The 24,218-nt window shown below is 39.6% G+C and overlaps 10 protein-coding genes across 10 annotated transcripts; 7 read left to right on the top strand and 3 right to left on the bottom strand.

The window, feature by feature from the left end:
* Positions 1-14: 14 nt before the first annotated feature.
* LOC145903395 (uncharacterized) lies at positions 15-1,168 on the top strand. The gene is made up of 2 exons (XM_082991478.1): positions 15-725; positions 1,025-1,168. The coding sequence occupies exons 1-2, from the start codon at positions 471-473 to the stop codon at positions 1,142-1,144; spliced, it is 375 nt and encodes a 124-aa protein (XP_082847604.1). The 5' UTR covers positions 15-470; the 3' UTR covers positions 1,145-1,168.
* A 177-nt stretch (positions 1,169-1,345) lies between these two features.
* On the bottom strand, positions 1,346-2,421 carry LOC145903394 (high affinity copper uptake protein 1-like). Its single transcript, XM_082991477.1, has 4 exons — positions 2,217-2,421; positions 1,984-2,151; positions 1,845-1,927; positions 1,346-1,675 (listed from the first exon to the last, which is right to left on the bottom strand). Exons 1-4 carry the CDS (start codon positions 2,232-2,234, stop codon positions 1,486-1,488), a joined length of 459 nt encoding a protein of 152 aa, XP_082847603.1. The 5' UTR covers positions 2,235-2,421; the 3' UTR covers positions 1,346-1,485.
* Positions 2,422-2,985: 564 nt separating this feature from the next.
* LOC145903322 (high affinity copper uptake protein 1-like) lies at positions 2,986-4,905 on the bottom strand. The gene is made up of 4 exons (XM_082991396.1): positions 4,480-4,905; positions 3,997-4,158; positions 3,723-3,823; positions 2,986-3,634 (listed from the first exon to the last, which is right to left on the bottom strand). The coding sequence occupies exons 1-4, from the start codon at positions 4,642-4,644 to the stop codon at positions 3,433-3,435; spliced, it is 630 nt and encodes a 209-aa protein (XP_082847522.1). The 5' UTR covers positions 4,645-4,905; the 3' UTR covers positions 2,986-3,432.
* Positions 4,906-5,705: 800 nt separating this feature from the next.
* Positions 5,706-6,560, top strand: LOC145903493 (alpha-tocopherol transfer protein-like). The gene has a single exon (XM_082991578.1). It carries the CDS (start codon positions 5,706-5,708, stop codon positions 6,525-6,527), a length of 822 nt encoding a protein of 273 aa, XP_082847704.1. The 3' UTR covers positions 6,528-6,560.
* Positions 6,561-6,825: 265 nt separating this feature from the next.
* On the top strand, positions 6,826-7,953 carry LOC145903454 (alpha-tocopherol transfer protein-like). The gene has a single exon (XM_082991535.1). It carries the CDS (start codon positions 6,826-6,828, stop codon positions 7,645-7,647), a length of 822 nt encoding a protein of 273 aa, XP_082847661.1. The 3' UTR covers positions 7,648-7,953.
* Positions 7,954-8,280: 327 nt separating this feature from the next.
* On the bottom strand, positions 8,281-9,102 carry LOC145903639 (alpha-tocopherol transfer protein-like). Its single transcript, XM_082991747.1, has one exon. The coding sequence runs from the start codon at positions 9,100-9,102 to the stop codon at positions 8,281-8,283; it is 822 nt and encodes a 273-aa protein (XP_082847873.1).
* Positions 9,103-11,000: 1,898 nt separating this feature from the next.
* Positions 11,001-12,375, top strand: LOC145903557 (high affinity copper uptake protein 1-like). The gene is made up of 4 exons (XM_082991647.1): positions 11,001-11,257; positions 11,366-11,527; positions 11,865-11,956; positions 12,036-12,375. Exons 1-4 carry the CDS (start codon positions 11,084-11,086, stop codon positions 12,235-12,237), a joined length of 630 nt encoding a protein of 209 aa, XP_082847773.1. The 5' UTR covers positions 11,001-11,083; the 3' UTR covers positions 12,238-12,375.
* A 1,870-nt stretch (positions 12,376-14,245) lies between these two features.
* On the top strand, positions 14,246-18,458 carry LOC145901662 (glutamine-dependent NAD(+) synthetase-like). Its single transcript, XM_082989418.1, has 13 exons — positions 14,246-14,489; positions 14,684-14,839; positions 14,908-15,001; positions 15,386-15,566; positions 15,771-15,980; positions 16,177-16,468; positions 16,534-16,681; positions 16,843-17,035; positions 17,228-17,344; positions 17,409-17,566; positions 17,647-17,798; positions 17,885-18,045; positions 18,103-18,458. The coding sequence occupies exons 1-13, from the start codon at positions 14,286-14,288 to the stop codon at positions 18,149-18,151; spliced, it is 2,115 nt and encodes a 704-aa protein (XP_082845544.1). The 5' UTR covers positions 14,246-14,285; the 3' UTR covers positions 18,152-18,458.
* A 577-nt stretch (positions 18,459-19,035) lies between these two features.
* LOC145902726 (uncharacterized) lies at positions 19,036-22,015 on the top strand. The gene is made up of 4 exons (XM_082990821.1): positions 19,036-19,128; positions 19,203-19,428; positions 19,746-19,941; positions 20,016-22,015. Exons 2-4 carry the CDS (start codon positions 19,255-19,257, stop codon positions 22,013-22,015), a joined length of 2,370 nt encoding a protein of 789 aa, XP_082846947.1. The 5' UTR covers positions 19,036-19,128; positions 19,203-19,254.
* A 704-nt stretch (positions 22,016-22,719) lies between these two features.
* On the top strand, positions 22,720-23,836 carry LOC145903357 (uncharacterized). Its single transcript, XM_082991435.1, has 4 exons — positions 22,720-22,865; positions 22,928-22,972; positions 23,092-23,207; positions 23,280-23,836. Exons 1-4 carry the CDS (start codon positions 22,781-22,783, stop codon positions 23,439-23,441), a joined length of 408 nt encoding a protein of 135 aa, XP_082847561.1. The 5' UTR covers positions 22,720-22,780; the 3' UTR covers positions 23,442-23,836.
* Positions 23,837-24,218: the final 382 nt, after the last annotated feature.

The following is a 24,218-nucleotide window of genomic DNA, read 5'->3' as shown; positions in this document are numbered from 1 at the left end:
GTCATACACTCAAAATGCAACAACATTGAAGGATTTAAGGGTACATTGCATCGTACAGCCCCGACCGCACCAATTGCTGAGTAATTATTTACCAGGTAGCAAACAAGGTAAATGCAAGCGGACTTTCGCCTAACCACGCTTGATTGTTTCTAACATCATATCATGTCCAAACAGAAGCCGACATTTAGACGTACATGCGTGTCAATATTTAAACGGTGGCGTTCATACGATAATATACAATGCTCGAACAAATACGGCGATTTTTTTAAGCGGCGTCTGAGCAACGTAACAGGCGACACAAGCTTGCGGTAAGAAGGCTAATAGGCGATAAATTACCACGCTTAATGACCGTGTGTGAAATATGTAGCCCATACAGGAAAGTGATCTAAGGATTAACTGGACCTGCTGTTGAGATACATAACGGAAGTAGTTTTGTAACTTATTAAAGCTGTCGTTGTGCAAAACTGTATATGGCCGCAAAGGAACTGGTGTTTATGAAGCCGAGCGAGATTCTGTTTTCCGAGTATGAAATAGCTGACCGGTTCGCGGAGCACGGCAACATACACCAAGTCATCTTAAAGCTAACGCTTAACACTCGCTTAGTAAACACCATTCCGCCCATCAACGTGTCAAACCGCAACGATGCCGAATGGCACACGGAGAATAACCGGCGCCTCTACATGTTTCGCGTGCTGGAGAGAAGGGGAGTTATTGACAAAATTCAGGTGAAGTATCCGTTGTATTTTCTCTGAGCCTCCCTTGATCCAGCTTTAGCATGAGTAACCGTGGGGAAATTTTGTTTTCCAATCTGGCGAAACTGAACGACTGATAGACTTTATGGTGTCAACAAAGTTGTTTTTCAATACTTGTTGTTCAGAACTTAGTTTCATCTTTTTCTTTTTTTCAAATATTTTACAGTTAAAAATAAAATAATATTTGTATTAGTTTAAAAATACCTGTTTCAAACGTATCGAGCCGGCGGCCAGAAGCATTACTAATTGGTTTTTGTGGACTCTCGTTTCAGGTAAATGTTTTGAAGCGGCCGCTGTTTCGCATAAATGTGGAAGACGGCTGTCACGTTTGGATTCGCGGAAAAAAATCCACCACTCTTCCCCACTGTCCGTGCAAAAACATTATCTCGTAGCACTTCGTCAATCATTTTATACCCTTGCGACTTTTGTGTTGAATTTTGTTGCCGCCATTGTTTTGCATTTATTTCAAAAATATGCTTTAATGATTTTGATTGAAATCACTGTTTGATATTTCAAGTTGTGACGAAGGAAAAGCGATATGTCACTGCTCTAAAGTCAATGCCCATTCGGTTTTTCATTTTCTTTTAATCCTATCATTCGCACCGAAAGCAGGAACGAAGCGATATGAAAAAACAGCATTTGACACGAAAGGTATATTTACACAAATGCCGCGTGTGGACGGTCACGTGAAAGACTCAAATATATTTACACACGGCGAATGTCCACTCCGTCATCAAGCCATATTCCTCTGACACTGCAGCTTCCAGCCGAAAAGGAAGTAACCAAAAGCAGAGCCGAGCGATACGAAGATTGCCAGCCACGAGTTGAAGGTCATGTATATCATCACCAGCCAGATCCCAAGGGTCGTTTGGACGATCTGCATGCCGGTTTGCAGGATGTGCCACCGATTGAAAACCCGCCTTCTATAAAAAAAAAACACCGACATTGTATGCATACTGGGCTTGTGTAAAAATATCTAGGTTGGAATTTCAATGAGCCTGTCAAGAAATTATGTGTATTGTCGCTTTTGGTTTTAGTTGTTTCACGGCATGTCCTATAGAAGGTACAGTTACAGATCTGGGATAAACTTACAATCTCAGTTTTGTCCGGATGTAAAGTTGTCCTTCAGCCTCGAGTTGTTTTGCACACGGGGCATTTGCTCTCATCTTAAAGTGCTAAAAAATCATTCTATTAATTTTTTATTCATCTTGTTTATCATAAAATAGTTTACCGCATGGTGGTGCAAATGAGTCCGCAGTACTTTAAATCCCTCGTAGAAAGCGGCCATAATAAAAACTCGGGCACACGACCAAATCAACTCCCTTTCACTGTCAACAAACCATTCAAAAAACATCACGTGGAACGGAAGTTCGAACGAGAAGTACGTTGTTGCCAGCTTCTACAATACAAATTTTTTTCATTTTAAAACGACAGATTAGATACACATACCAGTGACCAACTTACAGTTCCGTTGATGACCATTTTCCTTGACTTATCAGTAGTTAGCTGCAATCCGTAAGAAGTGTCTTCAAAAATTGACCACCTATATCCGAATCAGTGCTATATAAATACTCCTTCGCCCCTTCTTCAACTTATTCCATTCCCCTGTTTATCAGATGATGTGCTGCCAATCACACACGAACTTTACGCGACGGATTCCAGGGGAAAAAATCACCGGACGTGGCGGCCGCGATAATGGGGCGTGTTTTCTTCAGGAAGGGCGATCTGCAAGGTGCACAATATGTTTTCGCACGAGCGTAACCGGTCGTACATCAGTTGCACGCTGGCGTGTTGTTCTTTGTCGCACGCACAACAAGGGGATTGCGTGAGAGAGACGACGGGTTCACGTGAACTCGTGCTGGGCTCCTCACGCTATCCTTGCCCGGCACCGCCTGCGCTGCGGCCAGCCTCCACACGCAACCTGGCATGCTGACATGAGTGACTGCACATGAACAGGCCACGATTTGGCGAGTACTCACGCGACCTGTTTTGTTGCTTGGCGGCGCGGGGCTTTGAGGGACTGGGCGATCAAGTGTGATTGGCGGGTGATGCACATTATGATCTCTTCCGCTCTGGCGGTTCGTGACTGATTATTTTTTTCTGTAAGGTCGGTTTACTGGGGGGGGAGGGGGGGGGGGGGGTTGGTGCGGAAACCGCAGGAACTTAGCGGAACAAAATTTATCGCCCTTTTTATATTCCAGGAAATCAAAAAAGAGTACCAAAACTATCAGCATCAGTGTATGTGATCTTTTATTGAAACAGAAATGTATATTTCGCCTATTGGCATCCGTCAGTCAATACTGACCTGTACAGGTTCATTTCTTTGGTCTCATTTCTTAACATTTTCTCTTCAAATACTTCCGCTTTTAATCGGTATATATATTTACAAAATGTTATTTTCCACGAAAAAAACAATATGAAGTGCATGTATCTTTTTTTAAAATAATATGCACGGTTTGTCTAACATTCCAATACCGAAAAATGTAATTTTATCGATTTATACCCAATGCATGTGTACATGCTCTAAGTTAGTTATATTTAACAAAACGTCAGCAGAAAGAGACAAGCACGTGGTGAAAGTTCAATAACAAGACTCGATACATAAAACGAAAAAAACATATGTGCAATGAGAAAGGAAAAGCAGTATATTTGATACAAGATGCGTCCGTAAACTTGTGCTTCAGTTGCAGTGATCACTCCACTCAATGTTTTGGCGCTGCATCCACCCGAAGAAATAATAGCCAAAACCGGATCCCAGAGACACGCAGAGGGCAAGCCATACGTTGAAGGTCATGTAAATGAGCATAAGAAACATTCCAAGCGTTGTCTGAATTACCTGGAGAACACTCTGCAGAATGTGCCATCCATTGCACATACGAGACCTGAAAAAAAAGGAAAAATCACACACAGAGGTCACAGTTTTGGAATAAATTCCGTTAGGTTTCGCTCAAGAGTTATTCAAAAACCCACGCCACAGAGCCGGAACCAGAAGAATACATGACACCATTACTTCCGTCAATTCCATTTTTCAAGGTGTCGTTGCCGTTTTCCATGTAACGCCTTTTCGGACTCTGTAGCAATAAAAACGAAATTCGTATATCAACACACTTTTTGTTTGTCCTATTGATTATACACAAAAAAAACTACCAGGTATATGTCATATACGAAATTACGGATTTAGGGGCAAAACCTCAAACACACGAAAACACTTCTAAGTTTGATTGTTGCTCTGTTATGCACTTACGGCGCGAATCAGAAGCCACATTCGAAGAACTTTTAAACCCTCGTAGAGAATCGAAAGTATGAAGACGCCAATACAGGCTCCTGCCAACTGTCCTGGAGTCATCACAAGCCATTCCACGAAAAGGATTTGCACTGGGTATTTGACGTTGAAATACATATTGTGCTACACAGGAAATATCGCTTGTTATCAAGTTACTACACCACGTTATTGTTTTTAAATTTTTCAGATTCGAAAAACAAACCGTTGCTGCTTTTGTTGAAACGTCAGTATAAGCTATATATAATTGTGTGTTGTACGCCAGGTTACGCGAAGATACAAAGTTTTCTATCGCTTGCAACGAATTTATCAGAATATAGTGTGGTGTTTTTTTTAAATTTTTTATCGGTTTTATCGGCAATCGCGCCCTATTTTTATGCATTTCTTTAGCTTACGTAAATATACGACGCAGCAGAATACTACATAATATATGTTTTTAAGTCTTACCATGGCATGACCAGTGTGGTCCATATTACCACCCATTCCTGTGTGGTTTCCATGATCTATCATTGTCATGTGCGAATGATTCCCTGGCACAGGAGTGCTAGACCCAACATGGCCAGAATGGTTGTGATTGTTGTGGTGCATCCCCCTCAATTCAACTCTATCCATATCGGGATTTTACAGATTCAACTGAAAATAGAATCATTGTATACACATACAAAGACAGACTGGAATTGTTACCCCCCATACTACGAACTGCATGGCACACTGGCTTCTTTCGTGCTGCGCAAAACTGTTTCAAATGAGTTGCCTGAAACAACATCTTCTTAATGTTTTTTCAACCAAACCTGCCTGCACAACCTTTGGTTGTTAAATATAGGCGAGCTGTGTCAACCTTTATTGCCTATTTTGCACTGCAAGTAGGCTGACGCAATGCCCCATCGCACTGTTAAGCGCTTTTTTGCGTTGTGCCTCCTTGTCCTTTGAAACCCAGTAAACCGTATCGTTGGAGCAAATTTAGCTACAACCCATAGTCATTTAAATCGTTTGATATATGTTTACACCTATACATGTTTAAATCTCATTTCTATCGAGGCGAATTACTTTAACACAGTCTAGCACATCAAGCCTATTAAACAGTAATAGCGGGAGCTTCTTTGTTCGAAAGCGCAGACCGAAAAACTGTATGCTTGCAGCGTGATGTGTACGTGCTAAAAGTCTGTCAAGCATCAAGGCATTTGACCTTACCGAAATTCCAGAAAATCTCAGACCATGGTTGTGTTCCAATACGACGATTCGTTGTGCATAAAGTGGATAAAATGGAAAATGTTGAAACCTTGTGTTCCACACTCATATATAGTTTATTCATGGGTGCAATAACCGGAAACACTAGTTTCTATCTCTTGCCGTTATAACTTTCCTGCTAAAGAAAAATGCGAATTATTGCCATAAGACTTTTATAAATAACTATAGTTCAGGCAAAAGTGTCACGTGCCGAAGGTAGACCGAAATATGGAAACCGTAAATATCGTCAATCATTAACAAAGGTTTTATGAGGCTTTCGCGTTCAGCAGTAACTTCAGTAGTTATCGCTGCATTCGTGAAACTTAAAAAAAACATGTTTTATTCTTGCCTCTGTTACATACAGACTCGCGTTGAAAGCTGCAGGTAATTTATCGGATTTGGTTGTTTACTCAACATTGCCTCCAAGCAAATAGGTTTGTCATAGAATGGACAAACAATATACTTGCACGCTGTCGGGCGATGTTCTAAAAAAAGCCGTAGATGAACTTAATGAACCTGACGAGTCTGGGCGTATAAGGGCCATTGCTGAGTTTCGAAAAGCGTTCGAGTCCAAGTATCCTGACTCAAAATTGGCGCGCATTGACGATTCCTTTCTGCTTCGGTTTCTACGAGCAAAGAAGTTTAATCAGGAAAGGGCGATCGACAACTTGCGCAATTACACCCAACAACCGCAGTGTTTTCCTGAGGCGTTTGAAAGGATACAAAACCCGGTGCTTCTTTCTGATACACTTAACTCTGGAACTGTTGTTCCATTAAAAGGAAAGGCGAAAGATGGGTCAAGTATCGTGATACTTCGACCAGGTCTTGGCGATGCAGGTGGTGAAATTGTCAATATTGCGGCGGCCATGTATTTGACAATTGAGGCCCTATTAGAAGACGAGGAGGTCCAGGTCCATGGGGTGACTTTAATTGAAGATCTCGCTTACGTGGGCATGAGTTTGGTAAAGCAAGCCACCCCGACACTGGCCCGCAAGGTACTAAATCTCATACAGAACAGCTTACCAATCAGAGTCAAGAGTATCAACATGACCAACGAGCCCAAAGTGTTTGATATCCTGTATGCCATCATATACCCTCTGTTGAGCGAAAAAATGAAAAAGCGCATGAAGCTTCATGGTACCGACTTTACGAGTCTCTATGAGGTAGCTGGCAAAGACGTGCTCCCGCCAATGTTTGCTGGAAATGGAATTGACCTTGACGCGGATGACTGGAGTTCAAAGCTTTTGGGAGAGCAAACACGACTGTGACAACAAACTTTCGCCGGGCTTTATCGAGTGATTTCAACGACGCAATTGTTTTTGTATCGAGATTTGTGTAATAAAGCTATATAAGCTAAAGTGTTCGTTGTTACGCATGGATGTGCCAATATGCAGCCAGGTCGTTAAATATACAATCGGTTCTTCAGGTACGAAGTCAATCATTAACCCTGTGATAGTTGATCTTCGAGCACCTTTGTTATAACGGGAACTGACTTTTACGTGATAAGCTAGCTCACAGCTCTATACGAGGGTACAACACACAATTAGCAACGACTGCTTTTTAAAAATGAGCAATAGATATAAATGCAATCTGTCAGCGGAACTGCTTGAAAAGGGAATAAAGGAACTAAACGAGCCGAGGGAAAATGCTGAACGACTAAAGGCTATAGATTCCTTTCGTGAAGCTTTTAAACGCAAATACTCTGACATTAAGCTAGACCGGGATGACGATGCTTTCATGTTAAGGTTTCTGCGTGCAAAGAAGTTTGACCAGGAAAGGGCATGCAAGACGTTGTACAACTATTTGACTCAACGTCCTGCCTGGCCAGAGGTATATGAACGCATTAAAAACCCTGTCCTTATCATGGATGCCTTAAATTCGGGCGCGGTTGTTCCGTTGCTGGGGAAAGCCAATGATGGTTCGACTGTGGTTATGGGTCGCCCTGGCCTTGGCGAAAGCAACCTTTTTCTCGATCTCTTCGCTGACGTTATTCTCTCAATTGAGACTTTGCTTAATGATGAGGAGGTTCAGATGAGTGGCATCACTGTTATCCAAGACATGGCCTATTTGAGTATGGACATGGTAAAGCAAGTAAACCCCCTGTTGGTCAAAAAGTTCCTGAACATTGTACAGGATTGCATGCCCGTGAGAGTCAAGTCTTTGAATGCCACCAACGAACCAAAGATATTTGACATCCTTTACTCGCTTATTTACCCGGTGCTGAACGACAAAATGAAGAAACGGTTTCATTTGCATGGCCAGGACTTTAGTTCTTTGTATAAGATCGTGGGCAGGAAGGTCCTGCCGCCAATGTTTGCCGGTGAGGGGCCACAGGTTGACTCGGAAAGTTGGAAGAGCAAGATACTTGGCGAACAAACGCAGCTTTAACAACTTTTTGGACCAACGTTGTGCCAACTGCCAATAGAGAAGTCTACCACAAAACGTTGTAATCAACCAATGCAATTTTATATGCACATGACTTTATCTTGTGTTGTGATCCTTGTAATAGACCAAGCTACGCGTTATACAATAACAGAGTGTAGATGTGTAACAACCTCACCAGCAATAACCCAGTTGGTCAAATAAGCACACCGGCAATAACCCAGTTGCTGTTGAGTCATCATTTCGCGATATAGTACGTTTGTTTAAAAGCTTGTTTGTCTCACCTTGCGCCAACATAAATTTAATTTGCTTTCCAGCAGTTGGCGTTTCAGAGTCTGTTGTCTTTTGTGTTACAAGGCGTAGGATTTACCTGGAGATCTGAGTCTTACAACGTGACGGATGCGATATATTATATTTTGAAAATAGGGCTATATTGTTAATATCGCTAAACTTTTGTTCTTCGCTTTTAAAGGCGCTTTGAATTATTTGCATCACAATCATGTTTGTATATATGTAATTCTTTGTCTTTTTCTTGTTAAACACGCATTCGCAACGAGCACATACTTGATTCAGGTTACTACGTGTCAAATTCTCCACAAAAAATACTTTTATAAGTTCATAATCTAACCATCGTCCCGATTAAAGCTCCGTGGCATCACCAATAAGTTTATGTTTCCATTCTTCAGCATCAAGTTCAGGCCCGTTGCCGGAAAACATGGGCGGCAAAGCCGATCGATCGACGATCTCGTAAAGTACGCTAAAATCCATTCCATGTAATTTGAATTTTCCTTTAGTCTTGTCGTTCATGAACGGTTGAATGATGGAGAAAAACAAGCCAAATACACGAGGTTCATTGGTAACATTCATGCTGCGAATGCGCAACGGCGTGCACTCTTGCAAAGTTGAAATGAACTTTTTCGCCATCGCTGGGCTCATCTGCTTCACCATATCCATATTCAAGTACGCCATATCTTGGATCAATGTTACGCCCGTAATTTGGACTGTTTCGTTGTCCAGTAAAGTCTCAAACGTCAAAAACAGGCTGGCGAACAGGTCTAGGAAAAGGTTTGTCTCGCCTAGGCCCGGACGCACGACGATCACAGTCGAACCGTCTTTCGCCCTTTCCTTGAGCGGTATTACTGCCCCAGAATTAAGGGCATCACTCATCAATATCGGGTTGCTAATTTTGTCAAACATCTCTGGCCATTCCAATGGCTGTGCGAGGTAGTTGTGCAAAGCCAACAAGGCTTGCTTTTGATTAAATTTTTTTGCTCGAAGGAAGCGCAAAAGAAACGCATCGTCGTCTCTGGGCAGACCAATGAGAGGATACTTCTTCTTAAAAGCCTGGTGAAATAAGTCTATAGCTTTAAGTCTTTGCGAGTCTGATTTTGGCTCGTTTATCTCTCTCGATGCTTTTTCCAACAAATCTTGGGTCAGGGAGAATTTGTACCGCCCACTCATCTTATGTACCAACTCTATTCCCTTTGCAGCAAAGTGTTTCTTATAGTTTAACCAGCTACAACTAACCAATTTTTCACATACAGGTTTAACTGATGGACTATAAACAGATGAACGAAGAAATTCCTTTTATCTCAGCCATACCCGCAGGCGCTCATGTGGTTTGTTGTTGACAAGATCGCCTATAAACTCTTGTCGTTGTATGAATTTATTGTTCTACGTTGTCATCAAAATTACGTTTGTTTACTACAACTTACATTGTATAATGTTACATCAGGACTGATACTACAATGCAGTGTAACTGAAGCGTCTGAACCCACGCAGAAGATATATTGAGAATGATACAAACACATTTTACTTCCGTACGAATAGGTAAACATAAACTATTATCTTCACATATATATATGTGTGTATTCTACTTTCTTTAACAAATACTTTTTAGATGCGCGAGCAAGCGAGCGAGCGTATAGAACGAACCAAACTCAGCTTTAGGCAAGGAATCAATAATGTGTCTCGCTAATCTTCTCCTTTAATACCACAAGAACCAGGATAAGCACTGTTACGAAAACCCGGGGCTGACTATACAAAAAACAACACAATCGGTATATTGGCTTGTGCAGAAATTCCTTGGTTGTTTAATCGCATAGATAATTGTGATCGAAAATCGACGAATTTGTTCACAGTTGTTACGAAGGTGATTTTTCACATGTACTCCCTTTCAACCAGAAAGCCCATCCCATTTCTAAAACTTAAAACTATGTAATTTTTTTGGTTGTACTTCATCACAATAGTTTGTTACTTTATTCTTACTTCATGTCGTAGTATAGAAATTATTATTCACGAATCACGTACACGTTTGTTTTTGGACAGAGATATATATCTTGCAGGATGTTAGCAATTTTGTCTGAGCCTGATCAGCGACACGAAAAAGCGTAGTTGTGGGAAGTGTGGTGGGCCGAAAAACATACCACGCTGCAGGCTCAAACGTTTTCGTAAAATATTCTTCGATAGCGTTTGGTCCATGTGGATCACCTTATTGACAAACATTTGTGTATTATTTTAAAGTAGGGTCGAAACTTACTGTATATATAAAAATGTTTAAAAAAGCGTAGATCCCCCACTGACAACTTGGATTGGTTTTGGGATAAAACCGCTAAAATTCTTTCAAAAAGTGATTTCTACGACCGGCCCAAATTGCTACTCAATCATCCAACCAAGATGTTTTTTTTTAATATATTTCGCCTATGCGGCATCTTTAGTATTCTCAAAGCAACAAAAGTAATCGTAGTAATTAGCATCAATAGCACACATCAAAACTTTAGACACATCACTTTTTACTGTATGTATATTACATTTTATTGCCCTACAGCGCCGATTATCAGCTCAGAGTGACAATCGATGTAATTCTAGTTTTGTCACAACCCACACGAATTTTTTTCGCTTTCATCGGACATGAAACCGATTGATTGTCTTACGTAAGTAGTACGTGACACGCCTGGAGCCAAACTACCGCTTTATAACGTCAAAGCACAGTCCAGAAATCTTTGTAAATCAAAAAGATTCAAGTGAGTAATTCCATTCATTGAAAGGTTGTTTAAAGTATCTATGATACAACGAGAGCAATACTCCAATAGGCAGCATATAGTCTTTGAGTGTTCAACTGTGAAAGTAATGCAATTTTCTAAATTTAATTGTGTAAGCTGCATACAGGCCATTGTTTCGACCTATAAGATCATTAGTGCAGCTGGTGTGACTATCAGACGACTTGGCTGACCTCAAAGACTTCCACTTTTTGGTGACTATAGATATACATTACTATATTTAAACCGATAAATATTATACGTTTAGAGTTCAGTCGCCCTGAAGCATAGGGCAGTAGATGGCTAATTCTTTATCAGTGTTTGACATTCAATTTTTACAAGAGCATCGAATTGATTCAGAAACCAGTCATTTTTACCTTTGAAACTGTAAAATTAGTGTAATAATGAGTATGGTAAACCAAATGTCGGGCATGGTGCACAGCACTCCGTCCATGGAAATGCACCCAACTATAAATGATCACGAAAACGTGACGATGACGAATCACGGACAGCATGGTAATAACAACGGAATGGATACGGGTGTGAAACATAATCCAGCAAATACAGGACATGCCACGGTATGAAACGGTCTAATTAGTTTTTGGTCTTTTTTTATACATTTTATTTCTGTTTACCCGTAGTTTAAACACAATAGTAAAATATATGAGTAATCCTATTATCTGTAGCATAACACGTATTTCAACACCAATTATCCTGTCCAAATCCTATTCGTCGAGTGGCTGGTGGCAACTCCAGGGCAATTAGCAGGAGCCTGCGTCGGCGTCTTTATAATATCCATCATCTATGAAGGTTTGAAAGTACTACGAACCTCACTGCTAGTTTATTCGGTAAGTATCTCATCAATACCCGCGCATCTGAAATTGAACGCAAGTACCACAAGTGTGACAGCTGCAAAAATTGTTGAATACAAATGTGTGATTTTTCCGATCTATTTTGCTTTCATTATTGAGGAACCTTCAAACTGTGAAATATTATAAAGCGAATGCTGTAATGATTATTTTTTCTGCAGGGGTTCTTGGTTAAATTTAATACGAGTAAACCTTTTTCTTTTACGTAAGCTGCAGACAGATGGCCATCTTACACAATTCATATTATTGGCTCCACTTTGCTTTTTCTTTTACATTTTACCAAAATATTTTGTAATAAGTCATTTTTATGTTGCAGGGGCAAAAACGACACCGAGCTGATCATTGCAGCAACGTTGCGAAGAATGGAAATGAGGCTGTTATAGATACATTACATTCTACATCAACATTGTAAGTTGAACCTTAAACAATAAGTGGACAATTCCACATTGTTTGCAACAACAAAAATTTAACCTGGTTTACATTGTAGGTCTCGTATGTGCAATGGATGGCACATTCTGCAGAGTGTTCTCCAGGTAGTTCAGACAACGCTTGGAATGTTTCTTATGCTCATCTATATGACCTTCAACGTATGGCTTGCCCTCTGCGTGTCTCTTGGATCCGGTTTTGGCTATTATTTTTTCGGGTGGATGCAGCGTCATAACATTGAGTGGAGTGATCACTGCAACTGACCAAACCATATTGCATATGCTGTCTGAAGTATTTTGGATTTTTATACTCGAACCGTTGCGTTTCGGAGTTTTTGTTTTGTTATATTAGCTTATACGCCATATCTTCACCCCATGCCGAAGATGTACAAATATATACAAGGTCACATGTGTTTTGGGATGGCCGTTAGACGCTGGGAACCAGCGTTTGAAGACTTCTACTGGCGGCCATAACGCTAAAGGCTGTCTATTGCAACATTTTTTTTACTTGACTTTTTCGTGTGCAAGCATAATCGTTACAAATGAAAAACGGGTAAGTTTGCAGCTTAGGTTCGTCGCAGCGTACAGTCAGTAAAGAAAAGTTCCGTTATTCTACGGCATAACAACATAAACCACATGTCAAGTATTAGCGGACGGTAACACGCGGAATTAATAGTAAATAACTCACCAACACAAGATGTGTCTATGATTGGTTGAGCCGTACACAACAGTGCTTACGCACCTACATACCAATTAATGTATACTTTTAGTATCAACGCAGAACCCATTAGAGAAAAAAATGCGCCGGCGCGAGAACCTTTTTGTAGATAAATTCAGCGTTTATACTGTACAAATCTCTTATTTCAAAAATCAAAACAATGGTGTTCGATGGTCGCCTTTCACAATTCATGGGCCCTTTGATAAGGCATAGGCGTCGCCGCCTCTCTCGTGGGGCCTGACCAAACACAGATAGGCTACAAGGTAGCAAATTAAGTGTTTTGAGTTGACTAAAATGAAGACCAGATATTAAACCAATGCAGAAATTTATACATTCACAGGCAAGGATTCTATTTGAATAAAACAGAAATTGAGGATGCCAACAGGCAAAATTAATATTTCTGTAAAATAAATCAAGATCTCATAAATGCAACGTGACAAACTTAAAAAATAACACGCACACCGAAAACCTTTCGCAAGTTTCTACTCTCCAAGAAAGCGAAGCGAATTCAATACACCTCCTCCGAACGCGAGAGCGATTGAGCGCTCCGTCGCTCCACTTGCGCAAAAAACAGGAGAGGGGATTTAAGCGAAGCGCATTCGAATTCGCTTTAATTGTTCATGTAAACAGGCTTCATGATTCGTAAGGACAGATCCGTCGGTCGCCGACTTGCACAGGCTGATTCCTGCAGTCACTTTTGACATTTTCTCTATTGACATACAAAATTTTTAACAGCAGCACAACAGCCAAAGTTGTTGCCAGACGCGCTAGTTGCCGTTAATATAAGATGTTTTTCTTCATCTAAGCAGAAAGTTTTTGGTGCTTTGCACTTACCGGTATATTCTTCGACAATTTCTGACTTGCCTAAACGTAATTTTTTCCCACAAAAGGATTGAGGGCTACGCTACACGCTTTTAGCAAATAACTCCTATCTAAACCAATGCATTTTCAGCCAATCTTTACCTGCAGCATTGTGACGTCAGGCCCATAGTTGGCGCGAAGTCGGAACCAAGAAAACTTTCGTTTCGATGCGCTTGGCGAACGAAACCCGAGACCACAGTAGCGTCTGGCGAAACTAAAGTATTACCTCCTGACAAATTGGCTGACGGCTGAGTTAGAACTGAAATCTCATGCTGGTGTCATAAAAAAACTAGCTGCTTTGGTATTATGACGTATTGAGGTAGTTTGCGTTATTTTGGACCGGACCTGTTTCAACGTTACGCGCAATTCAGTTTAAGGATCGTTTTTACAGACACTTTACAACTTCGCGCTTTTATGTTGCATTTTTTGCTCAAAAGTCCCCTTACAATAAGGAGCTCATGTTGTAAAACATTTTTGGACCATCTGTCGCTATTTTCATGTGATATTTCTAGTCTGAAAAGTTATGAGGCAATTGCAGCGTCATTAACATATATATTTGTTTTTGAAAATACTTAGGTTTGTAAAACGTAAACACAGACAAACAGATAGTAAATGTTTATGCTTTTTCCTTTGTTGTAGCATTACTGGTTTATGTGCTGGTATTTAGCAATTGTTTACCTCACTATACATGTAAAAGATCCTGGTCTATTTTAGGTGGTAAATGTAGATTATTATGGGAAGCAAAGTAAACCTAGCTGTCTGCACTTTAAACCAATGGGCTTTAGACTTTGATGGCAACTTTCAAAGAATAACTAAAGCAATTAAACAAGCCTATTCAAAGGGTGCTCGTTATTGTCTTACATCCGAAATTTCAGTTCCTGGATATGGATGTGAGGATCATTATTATGAGAGTGACACTGAGATGCACTGCTGGGAGGTAATACAGTATTAACAATTAGTAAATACCAGCAAAGCCTTCTGTTCTGTAAAAATGCACAGAAAAATATATACATGAGACACAGCCTTTTTTGTTGATGATTTTTCTTGGCTCTAGAATGGCTTATTTACTCGTCTTCATTATATTTATCAAAAACTACACAATGATACTTAATGCAATGTTAAATTTCACAGGTTGTTGAAAAGCTCCTGCAACTGGAGGAAACCAAACAGATGATATGTGATGTTGGGATGCCGGTGATTCACAGAAGTTCAAGACACAATTGCAGAATTATATTCATGTACAAAACAATTCTACTCATTCGTCCAAAGTCAGCTTGTTGTAATGAGGTATTGTTGGAATTGCTAGATATATCTTTTGCAGTGTTTTTATAGAATATATGAATATTTTGCAACAGGATAACTACAGGGAACTTAGGTGGTTTGTACCATGGCAAAAGAAAAAAGCAATTGAGAGCCATCTTTTACCTCAAAACATCCGGGTTATTACAGGTATTTCTTATCACTGTGTGCAATTGCTTTGAACAGGCTGAGCAGGAAAAGGAATTTTTGCAAACTATTGTTAAATACTCATAAACACCATTTAATAAACCCGAAATGATGGTGTATAACTTTTCTTTTGGGTTAATGTCCAAGTAAATGTTAAGCAGTTTTAGCCTTTGTGTCCATGTCCTGTCCTTTACAGCTCCCATAAATCCTGTGTCCTCAAAAGCATGTCTCAATTTTTCACAAGTTTAAATTTATATAATATCATGATAGTGCAGGATCATCAAAGGAATGTAATGATTCTTTTCTGGTCATCCTTATTTTATCCTTATATATATATCGACTAGAAAAAGTTTTTTTAGTAATCCAAATGTTGTTTCTTACTTGCAGGCCAACTTGAAGTCCCAATCGGTGATGCTATAATAGAAGCACAAGACACCTGCATTGGAACTGAAGTGTGCGAGGAATTGTGGACTGGTGAAAATACCCACATTCACCAGGCCTTGGATGGGGTTGAAATTTTTACCAATGCAAGTGGGAGTCACTTCACACTCAGGAAGTTGCATCGCAGGTCGGGTTTGCACCAAATAATGTTTTTTTTTAATAAAGCAGTTTTCCAGGTTAGCAAAATTGTAACTAATACACAATACTTTTTTCAAAAATTAAATAGAATTTCATGAAGTTAATATATCCTAGTAAAACATCGCTCTTTGGTGTATTGAACGAGAAACATCTATTTCTGTTTTGTTGACTTTGATCATCTTCTCTTTTTCAGAACTGACCTTATGTTATCCATGACAACAAGACTGGGTGGTGTTTACTTACTAACGAACCAAGTTGGGTGTGATGGTGGAAGACTATTTTTTGATGGTTGTTCCATGATTGCTCTTAATAGTCAAATGGTTGTCCAAGGTCACCAATTTACTCTGGATGATGTGGAGGTTAATGTTGCCACCGTGGACTTGCAGGATGTTCGCACTTACAGGTATGATTTTAGCCAAAGTAACCATTTGAATTTTTAATTCATCACAGGAAACTGTGGTATATTTTATGTCTATACTTGGACTATTGTATTATATGTAATTATTTGCATTTTGTTTAATAGTATGTTTGTGGGCTATATTTACCAAACCGGCAAACTTCAATCGGTAAATCAGACATTGGAAAGGCTTTTTTCACAGAACCTCTATTTCAAGTACAAGCGTCCAAGCAGCTTCTGAAAGCGAATATCCGCGCATAAAAATTCACGAGTTTGCGATGTGTCCTGGCAACGCCTTGGAACAACTGAGACTAAAATGCACCTCCCCGCTGAGTGTCCGTTACTACTCGCCAGAGCAAGAAATCGAAATGTCCACTGCATGCTGGCTGTGGGACTATCTGCGCAGAAGTGGACAGTCTGGCTTCTTTCTGCCTCTCAGCGGTGGAGTAGACAGCTCATCTGTGGCATGCATTGTCTTCTCAATGTGCAACATGGTATATTTTGTCGAAAAGTAGCTTAACAACGAAATGCGTTTCTTGCTGACAAAGTGTAACAATAGGTGTGCAATGCGGCAAAGAACGGCAATGAACTGGTTTTAAAGGATGTGAGACGCATCGTTAATGATGAGACGTACGTTGTAACCACCCCTGAAAAGCTGTGCAACGAAATCTTAACCACTTGCTACATGGCGAGCGAAAATTCTTCAGGTAACTACCTATAGTCACGTAACGAATGCGTGAAATGTTTAACATTCTTTGTAAGAACAGCAAACAACTTTCACATGGAAATTTGGTAAACGATCATGCGTATAAATACGTTTGCAATTTAAGTAGCAGGAAGTAGCACAGTAATGTATATATTTAAATAGCCATGACCAAACAACGTGCGTCATCTCTTGCAAAACGAATTGACTCCAACCATTTGGAACTTTGCATCGACACCGTCGTATCGGCTTTACTCATGGTTTTCACGGCTGTAACAGGGTTTATTCCTAAATTCAAGAGCAAAGGGGGGTCAAACCGTGAGAACCTTGCACTGCAAAATATTCAAGCTCGAATAAGGTGAAGTTACTTAGGAAGGTCGAATACGTTATGTCTTCAACTTCGAAAAACATAGAAACTCTAATGCAAAATAAAAAAAAAGGTTACTGTAAATGTTCATTAGGTTGTACTGATGGCCTGGTTGAAATCTAATCGAAAATATTGCTACAAATTATACATTAGTTAGTTATAAACATCCAACGAATATTTCAGGATGGTGTTGGCGTATTTGTTCGCCCAGCTCATGCAGTGGGTGCGTGGAAAGCCGGGAAGTTTATTAGTTCTTGGGTCTTCCAACGTGGACGAGAGTTTGCGCGGTTATTTTACCAAGTAATATTCAAATATTTCAGTCTAAAAAACGTCAAGCGAACGTTGAAATTTTTATTGTATTTAGATACGACTGTTCGAGTGCCGATATTAACCCTATAGGTGGAATCAGTAAAACGGATCTTAAATCGTTCATACTTTATTTCACCGAAAAGTATGACGTAACACCTTTGAAGGAAATCGTGGAGGCGCCGCCAACGGCAGAGTTAGAGCCTCTATCACAAGGTATTTTGTTAACTCAGTTCATTGTGTGACTTCGTATACATGACCTTGTGCTACATATTTTTTCCAATGTACCTTTTCAGGGGAGATCGCACAAACTGACGAGGCAGACATGGGCATGACATACAAAGAGTTGTCAGTATTTGGAACTTTGCGCAAAATCCACAAACTCGGGCCTTATTCTATGTTCGCCAAATTGGTTCATCTTTGGAAGGAATCTTGCTCACCTACACAAGTAATTACATGTTGTTATGACCCGTTCGAGAAGGACGGATACGTGTTTTAATGGCGGCAATACACAACAGTAACTTATTGTGTCAGGTGGCTCAGAAAGTGAAGCACTTTTTTTTCACACATTCAATAAACCGCCATAAGATGACGACGCTTACACCTGCTATGCACGCGGAGGATTACAGCCCTGACGACAACCGCTTTGATTTGAGACCGTTTCTTTACAATGCAAAATGGTTGTGGCAATTCAGGTTGGTTTTTATTGCAGCGAACTCTTGCGGCTTCTTCATTTCAATATTTATTTTTAGGAAAATAGATGACCACGCTTCCCAGATGGAGGAGCAACCTGAATCGTAAACCGCCTTTCACAGTGTTCAGTGTTCATCATGTAGTCTAACCGGAATTGTAATCGTGCTTTTAACTATTTGTGTCGTGTGCACTCGTAGAGTTTATTTTTGGCTTTTATTACTCGCAATTAACAAGGGGAAAAGATGTTGGTGGTGGTTAAACGTTGGATTTCGACGTCTATACCTCGATACGAGCTCTTTGTTTAATTTCGTTCATTTATCTTGTCTTCAAGCTCTGCGTGTATGTCAACCTATTTCATCATCATGAGCTTTTGGCTGATACACTAGTGATTGAGAAATAAATAAAACTGATTATGTACGTGGCTGTTAATCGGCTCGGTTTTTCGCATTGTTAAGGTCGGCCTTGTTTTGGTGAAGTTGTCGGGTTAGAATTGGGATTAACGCTTGCAACCCGGGTTTTGGGGTCGCTGACTTTTGCGCGGATTCGTTCAAGAATCAATATGCTTCGACTCATTCCACTAACCGTTGTAATTACTGTCGATGACTAAGGTAAATTGGTAAGGATGTTGTAAAACAAAATTATTTGCGTTCAAATTCTAATAACTACACTCGGCCAATAATATTTTCGTGGAATCGACTAACTTTGTTTTGATACTCCATTACCCTGTCCTTAACTGGAAGCCTATATCAACCTAAAAGAAATGTAGAAATTACTAAGTTAACACTCCACAGAGGTTCTGATTTTGTCCACAAAAAAGTTATTTTCATAACTACTAGTGCTGTAATTTCTTATTTTCACTCAAGTTCGTGAAGAATATCAACAAGCGGCAAGTTTCTGCATTCGAAATTGGAAGGCGCACTGCAACGAAATTAAGTGTTTAAATCCTATTGTTAATCTAGAACAGAGTGACACAAACCTCCCTATGTCACGTATGGATGGCAAGCTTAATTAAGTTTTGTTAATTTGTGAGTTTGGTTGGGGCGGTTCAGACAAAATATGCATTTGATCAAAGAAACGCTTTTTGGGTAGGCTATATAATAGGCCTGTGCCTATATAGGCTACTCTACTCTACTGTATCTGTATTATTTATTTTTCTCAGCTGTATTGAAGCTTAACATTTTGAAAGTCTGTTTTTCGTGGTTGTGGAAGGAATGAAATGCCTTTCACCTTCAAGTGTGTCCTCTTTGACATCTCCATCACGTAAGATTGCTGTAGATTTATCTGATTGGTCAATTTATCCTGTTCTTGGTGATGAAGCTATCAAAGTTGTTGGATATTCCCAACAAAGTCAGCGAAAAAAATGTAGTGGCTCAATATCCATGAGGGTAAGCTTCTTTTAAAATGCATTTGAAAAGGCATCATAGATTAAATTAATATAGGCAATGATGATGCAACACACTATAAAGGCAGTTATTTGTTGTGGTTATAGGGTATGTAGTATTCTGGATAAGGTCCATAGTTTAATAAAAATACACGCAAAAGCAGTTAAAAGGTCATGTTGTGTCATTCCATGGTAAAAGTACTTCTATTTTCAACAATCAACCTTTTTTGGGTTTCATTTGCCATTGGGTTGTGGACTCATTTAAGTTATTTTAAAGATAACAGTATATTGCTGCAAAATTTTGGAACAAAATATAATTAGGTAAATCCTCGATGCGTTGTGAGCAAAAGTGGGACTATGTACAACCTATCTGGACCTATTCATGACCACAACAACTTACCTTTGTGGCTAATCAAGGATTTTAACCATGGATTTCCATCAAACTGGAAAAAGTGTGTTTTCAAATATTTGGATTGGCTGCAGTCAGTTCAAAGTGATGCAGACAGTGAAACAGAGGGTAAGAATTTGAAAATCTGATGTTTTAATTTTTTGTAGAACCTTTTCCACTAAACAAGAACCTATATTTTGAAGGTGGCAAAAAGGACATCAAGATTAAGCACAGTTTGTTCAAATGGGCTATTCACACAAATCACAACCACATATTTGTTGAAGGTTTTGTGTTATCAGATAATGGAGTGCCCCAACTGTATCGTACAAGTGCTATACAGAAAGCTATCACCGATCGCCTCCTTAAAACATTGACAGGGAGTGTTTACAACTTGAAGGGCCCTCTATGTTTGGAATCTACTTTGCAAGCAAAAATTCCTTTACACTTGGCTCACAAGTTCGACGCTGGATTTCCTCGTAATTGGAAAGAACTGATCCCAATCATAGAAAAGTTTACTGAGACAAGCAATGAAAGCTTCCACAGTGTGACAGAAGACTCTGATGTGGTGTCCTTGTATTCTGCAAGCCAACCCAGGGCACGAGTGTCTTTACCCCAATTACAATGGCCGTCACTATTGAGCAGTGGAAGTGATGACCAAGATACCACACTTAATGTAAGCGATTTTAGTACAGATGTCCAAGTCCCAAACACAGTGAGATCCACACGAACAGCAAAACGAACTACAATTAAGGATGACATTGATGAAATCCATTTAAATTGTGATGTTCTTTCCACTCCTACTAGCACAAACATGAAAAAAAATTCAAAAGTTGAATCCCCATCTCTACACCAGGGCTTTTACAGAACGCGTAGTGGCAGACACATGCTACCTCCACTGCAGCATTGGACAGGACAAAGACTGGTCAGTGAATATGATGAGTCAGGCAAACAACTGGTAGTGCTTTATCCTGGAAACAAGTCAATACTTCATAATGATGAGTTGTCTCCAGCGCAGGATGCACTTCGCTCAACCAGCTGGCTACAAAGACAGCATAAAATGAATCAGTTGCTGCAGAGTGAAAGTAAAACTGCAACTGAGCCGAACTGTGTAAAAAAACTTTCCTCGCCAATTAACCAATCAACGGAGCATGACAAGAGATCAAAGCCATGCAGTGTAGTTATCACACCTCTGTCCATTCAACTACAAAATTCAGAGTCTGGAAGTTGCCTGAAATCTCAGAGTAACAAATGTGAAACTGACAGGTCAGCAACCTACTGTAAATCGAAGACGAACGAAAATGCCTGTGTGTCAACCTACAACTTAAGGAGGTCAGTGGACAAAAAAACAGAAAAAAATTTTGGCTCAATAACAAAAACAGAAAACAAAAAATCACATGTCAAGCGGTCAAAAAAAAATGACCAAAAAAGCTCCCCAAATGCACACCCAAAGAAACTACCCAGAGGTAAAGGCAAAACAAAAGACAAGCCGGAAAACAATCTCGAAGCTTCAGGTGCTGACGCTAAAATTACAAGAGACACTAAAACAACTGACAATAAGAAAATAAAGGAAACCAAAATGAAACGAAAAGCTGATGTCGTCGTTGAAGAACCTCGATCGAAAAGGCCCAAACCTAGACCTGCGACTATAAAACGAGTAACCCAAAATGAAGCTGAGGATAAACCGGTAACAGCCCGAAAAGGAACCCTGAAGCATCGGCGTCAGGTAAAAGCAGTATTGGGCTCCACCAACACTGGAAATCTTATGATCGATATTTTCGCTGGTAAACCTGAGATTGCCGCAAATACGGCTGCGAATAGTCTTGCATTCAACAATGCCAACTTTGACATGTTTGCAACGGCTGTTACACCGATCTCGAAGTTGTCGCATAATTTTACCACCCCAAGTTGGTTCAAAACTCCCGCTGGTTGTTTGTCGGATGGGAGCGTTTTGCAAAGTGAGACGCCAGCTCATCTTCGTTCTTCAGCCAACGGCGAATCAAAATCATCTGCACATGAAACTGACAAAGTGATTGTTGGAGTGCAAAAAATGAAACAAAAATCATCCAAGGTTAAAAATGGAAGGGGCATGACACCAGGCAAAAGGAAGACAAGTCAAGCAACTGTTGGCGTGTCGAAGGATTTGTTTAATAAAACTAGTGACTCAGTATATTCCAGCGACGACGAATATTTCAGTGATGCTTAATACTTTGTTTACAAGAAAAGTTTACTCACTTATTTGTTCTTAACACTGTGCGTGGCAGTTTTATTTTGATTTTCTAATTTGGAAAAACATCGTGATTTTACTATTTCATTTTGTGTCATAAAATTCCATAAGTGTAATAGTATTTGTATCTTGTGCGAGGAAAAAGAGAAGCACTAGTTTGAAACAGTGGTTCTTGTGGGGGGTTGCAGTTTTACAGGTTCACTGTCGAACAAACGGCGAGGTACGCTGTTGCATTGGACTCGACCACTGTGTTGAAATAGTCCTCATAAAAATGCAAAATAAATTTGTCATTTTTTGCTGATTGAAAACCGCCGAGCTCTTCATAAGGGTACGGGGAAAAGTTGAGAATTCAAGGTAAAAAATTCCGCTTGAATAGTTTGTCCACTGGGTGTTGCACGAAACGACAACATGAAGTAGTGACCACACGATGAGGCCGAGGTTGCTCAAGGACGGCGCAGTGTTTTGAAAAAAATGGTTGTACAATGTGTTATGAGTGCGAACGTGCTTACATTAAGCGACGGGAAACACGTAAAATATGTTTCCGGGATAAATTGTTTAATGGTTCCATGGCATTTGTGTGTATTGATAACCTAGAATGATTGCACCAACAATTGGTTTAAGTATATGGGCTACTATCGTTCAAAATCCAGTAATGTTAAACGTTGAATAGCCGTTGTGTCTGTGTTTCAAAATAGGGTAGTGGTGTTTAGCATTTTAAATCTTTGTAAATTGTAATTGTGTGCAATGAGCAATTTACCAACTATTGGTAAGGAAGATGAATATGGAAAAAACATAGATAAGTGTATTACAGATGTTGCTATTAAAGTTGGTAAGTGTACACTACAAGTGCTTTCAAAGTTATTCTCATGAATAACAGTGTCGTATTTTTAGGTACTGGAATTGTGGTTGGCGGTGTTTTTTCATTACTATTTAAAAGTATGTGTTTGTTGGAAATTGTAGGCTTGATAGTGATGTAAAAGTGCTAGATTTCTGTAGCTAAAAAGTAAACTTAAAAAAATGATGAAATTTTAAATTCAGCTACTGCATTTATACAGGAAGAACATGGCCCATTACTCTAGGTGGTGGTATTGGTTTAGGAATGTCCTACTCCAACTGTGAAAACAGATTCAGATCCCACTATGCAAATGGTTTTACACTGCGAAAACCTAAGGTTTTTAAAACATTTTAAGGCAACCCTTTAACTTCACTTAAGATTTGAATCTTTTGTTAATGGTTTCAACAGGCCCAACCACTGCATGTGGAAGAAATACCTGATGTTGTCGCTCTGGTGCAAAGTTCTGACGCTAATGCACAAGAATTGAGTGACTCAAAAAATGTTGAAGATAATGAAAGTAAACCATATAATGACAATGTATTTGTTCGCAATTTTGTTAAAAAGTTTTAACCCCCCGGGGAGAATTTGCATTATCTCAAAGAGCCTCACTGCATTACAATATAGTTGTGCTATGTTTTCATGCCAGTTTTTCAAACAAAAATTGTTAAATGGTTCAACTTTTAAATACTGCTTTTTATGAACAAATAATAGTGAAAAGTATATTGTATGGTACATTTCTTTGCAGTGATGCATTGGATGTACTGGCTGAAAATCTTGTCAAAAAATTGTATTGAAAAGTTTGTTGGTTTTTATGGTGTTCACCAAAAGTGCTCTGAAAACTGTACCACATAAAAATATTATGAGCAAATGATTTCTATTGTTGAATAATGCAGAACTGAATAACGTGCTTAGGTGTGACATTTAATCCCCCCGTCTCTTAAATAAAAGTGTTTTTGTGTTGTTAACCTTCGGCGTTGTGTATGTACACATTCGGTTTGCAGCTTTGATGAAATGTAACAACCAAAAACCTAGCTCGCTCAAAATCTAGAAGAAGAAAAAATCAAAATCTGGCACGAACAACTCCGGTCCGCTCGCTAAACTTGAAATACACATCTTTGATCTTAGTATGCCGTTAAACGCCTTTTCCGGTAAAGGAATCCTTGTGGAAATTGTTAACTACAATGCTTTCTGTAAATTCAATCGTTGCGCTTAGAATTTTTTTCGCTTTTATCTACAAAACGAAAGCCAAGGAGTGGGGCCTTAGCAGTTTAGGAATCACTAGTTACAGCTTTCGTTCCATTGGTTTAATGGTTTTATTCAGTCAGTATGTCTAGAAAGTTCTCTTTC

The sequence above is a fragment of the Ascidia mentula genome, chromosome 5 (genome assembly GCF_947561715.1).
Source record: "Ascidia mentula chromosome 5, kaAscMent1.1, whole genome shotgun sequence".
Taxonomy (NCBI): domain Eukaryota; kingdom Metazoa; phylum Chordata; class Ascidiacea; order Phlebobranchia; family Ascidiidae; genus Ascidia; species Ascidia mentula.
The sequence above is the reverse complement of the archived record's forward strand: the minus strand, read 5'-3'. Positions and strand labels throughout refer to the sequence as shown.

What these genes read in the sequence shown, in the direction of transcription:
- LOC145903322 (XM_082991396.1), bottom strand. Translation starts at nt 4,644, where the DNA reads ATGGATAGAGTTGAATTGAGGGGGATGCACCACAACAATCACAACCAT. An exon ending in TGTGGCTTCTGATTCGCGCC is followed by an intron (nt 3,824 to 3,996) that starts GTAAGTGCATAA and finishes TTATTGCTACAG; the next exon opens with AGTCCGAAAAGGCGTTACAT. An exon ending in TCTGGTTCCGGCTCTGTGGC is followed by an intron (nt 3,635 to 3,722) that starts GTGGGTTTTTGA and finishes CTTTTTTTTCAG; the next exon opens with GTCTCGTATGTGCAATGGAT.
- LOC145901662 (XM_082989418.1), top strand. Translation starts at nt 14,286, where the DNA reads ATGGGAAGCAAAGTAAACCTAGCTGTCTGCACTTTAAACCAATGGGCT. An exon ending in CTGAGATGCACTGCTGGGAG is followed by an intron (nt 14,490 to 14,683) that starts GTAATACAGTAT and finishes TAAATTTCACAG; the next exon opens with GTTGTTGAAAAGCTCCTGCA. An exon ending in AATCTTGCTCACCTACACAA is followed by an intron (nt 17,799 to 17,884) that starts GTAATTACATGT and finishes TTATTGTGTCAG; the next exon opens with GTGGCTCAGAAAGTGAAGCA.
- LOC145903394 (XM_082991477.1), bottom strand. An exon ending in CTCATTTGCACCACCATGCG is followed by an intron (nt 1,928 to 1,983) that starts GTAAACTATTTT and finishes ATGATTTTTTAG; the next exon opens with CACTTTAAGATGAGAGCAAA. An exon ending in ATCCGGACAAAACTGAGATT is followed by an intron (nt 1,676 to 1,844) that starts GTAAGTTTATCC and finishes TTTTTTTTATAG; the next exon opens with AAGGCGGGTTTTCAATCGGT.
- LOC145903454 (XM_082991535.1), top strand. Translation starts at nt 6,826, where the DNA reads ATGAGCAATAGATATAAATGCAATCTGTCAGCGGAACTGCTTGAAAAG.
- LOC145903557 (XM_082991647.1), top strand. Translation starts at nt 11,084, where the DNA reads ATGAGTATGGTAAACCAAATGTCGGGCATGGTGCACAGCACTCCGTCC. An exon ending in CCTCACTGCTAGTTTATTCG is followed by an intron (nt 11,528 to 11,864) that starts GTAAGTATCTCA and finishes TTTATGTTGCAG; the next exon opens with GGGCAAAAACGACACCGAGC. An exon ending in TTACATTCTACATCAACATT is followed by an intron (nt 11,957 to 12,035) that starts GTAAGTTGAACC and finishes TTTACATTGTAG; the next exon opens with GTCTCGTATGTGCAATGGAT.
- LOC145903357 (XM_082991435.1), top strand. Translation starts at nt 22,781, where the DNA reads ATGAGCAATTTACCAACTATTGGTAAGGAAGATGAATATGGAAAAAAC. An exon ending in AGATGTTGCTATTAAAGTTG is followed by an intron (nt 22,866 to 22,927) that starts GTAAGTGTACAC and finishes TCGTATTTTTAG; the next exon opens with GTACTGGAATTGTGGTTGGC. An exon ending in TTACACTGCGAAAACCTAAG is followed by an intron (nt 23,208 to 23,279) that starts GTTTTTAAAACA and finishes TGGTTTCAACAG; the next exon opens with GCCCAACCACTGCATGTGGA.
- LOC145902726 (XM_082990821.1), top strand. Translation starts at nt 19,255, where the DNA reads ATGAAATGCCTTTCACCTTCAAGTGTGTCCTCTTTGACATCTCCATCA. An exon ending in GTGGCTCAATATCCATGAGG is followed by an intron (nt 19,429 to 19,745) that starts GTAAGCTTCTTT and finishes AAATATAATTAG; the next exon opens with GTAAATCCTCGATGCGTTGT. An exon ending in TGCAGACAGTGAAACAGAGG is followed by an intron (nt 19,942 to 20,015) that starts GTAAGAATTTGA and finishes TATATTTTGAAG; the next exon opens with GTGGCAAAAAGGACATCAAG.
- LOC145903395 (XM_082991478.1), top strand. Translation starts at nt 471, where the DNA reads ATGGCCGCAAAGGAACTGGTGTTTATGAAGCCGAGCGAGATTCTGTTT. An exon ending in GAGTTATTGACAAAATTCAG is followed by an intron (nt 726 to 1,024) that starts GTGAAGTATCCG and finishes CTCTCGTTTCAG; the next exon opens with GTAAATGTTTTGAAGCGGCC.
- LOC145903493 (XM_082991578.1), top strand. Translation starts at nt 5,706, where the DNA reads ATGGACAAACAATATACTTGCACGCTGTCGGGCGATGTTCTAAAAAAA.
- LOC145903639 (XM_082991747.1), bottom strand. Translation starts at nt 9,102, where the DNA reads ATGAGTGGGCGGTACAAATTCTCCCTGACCCAAGATTTGTTGGAAAAA.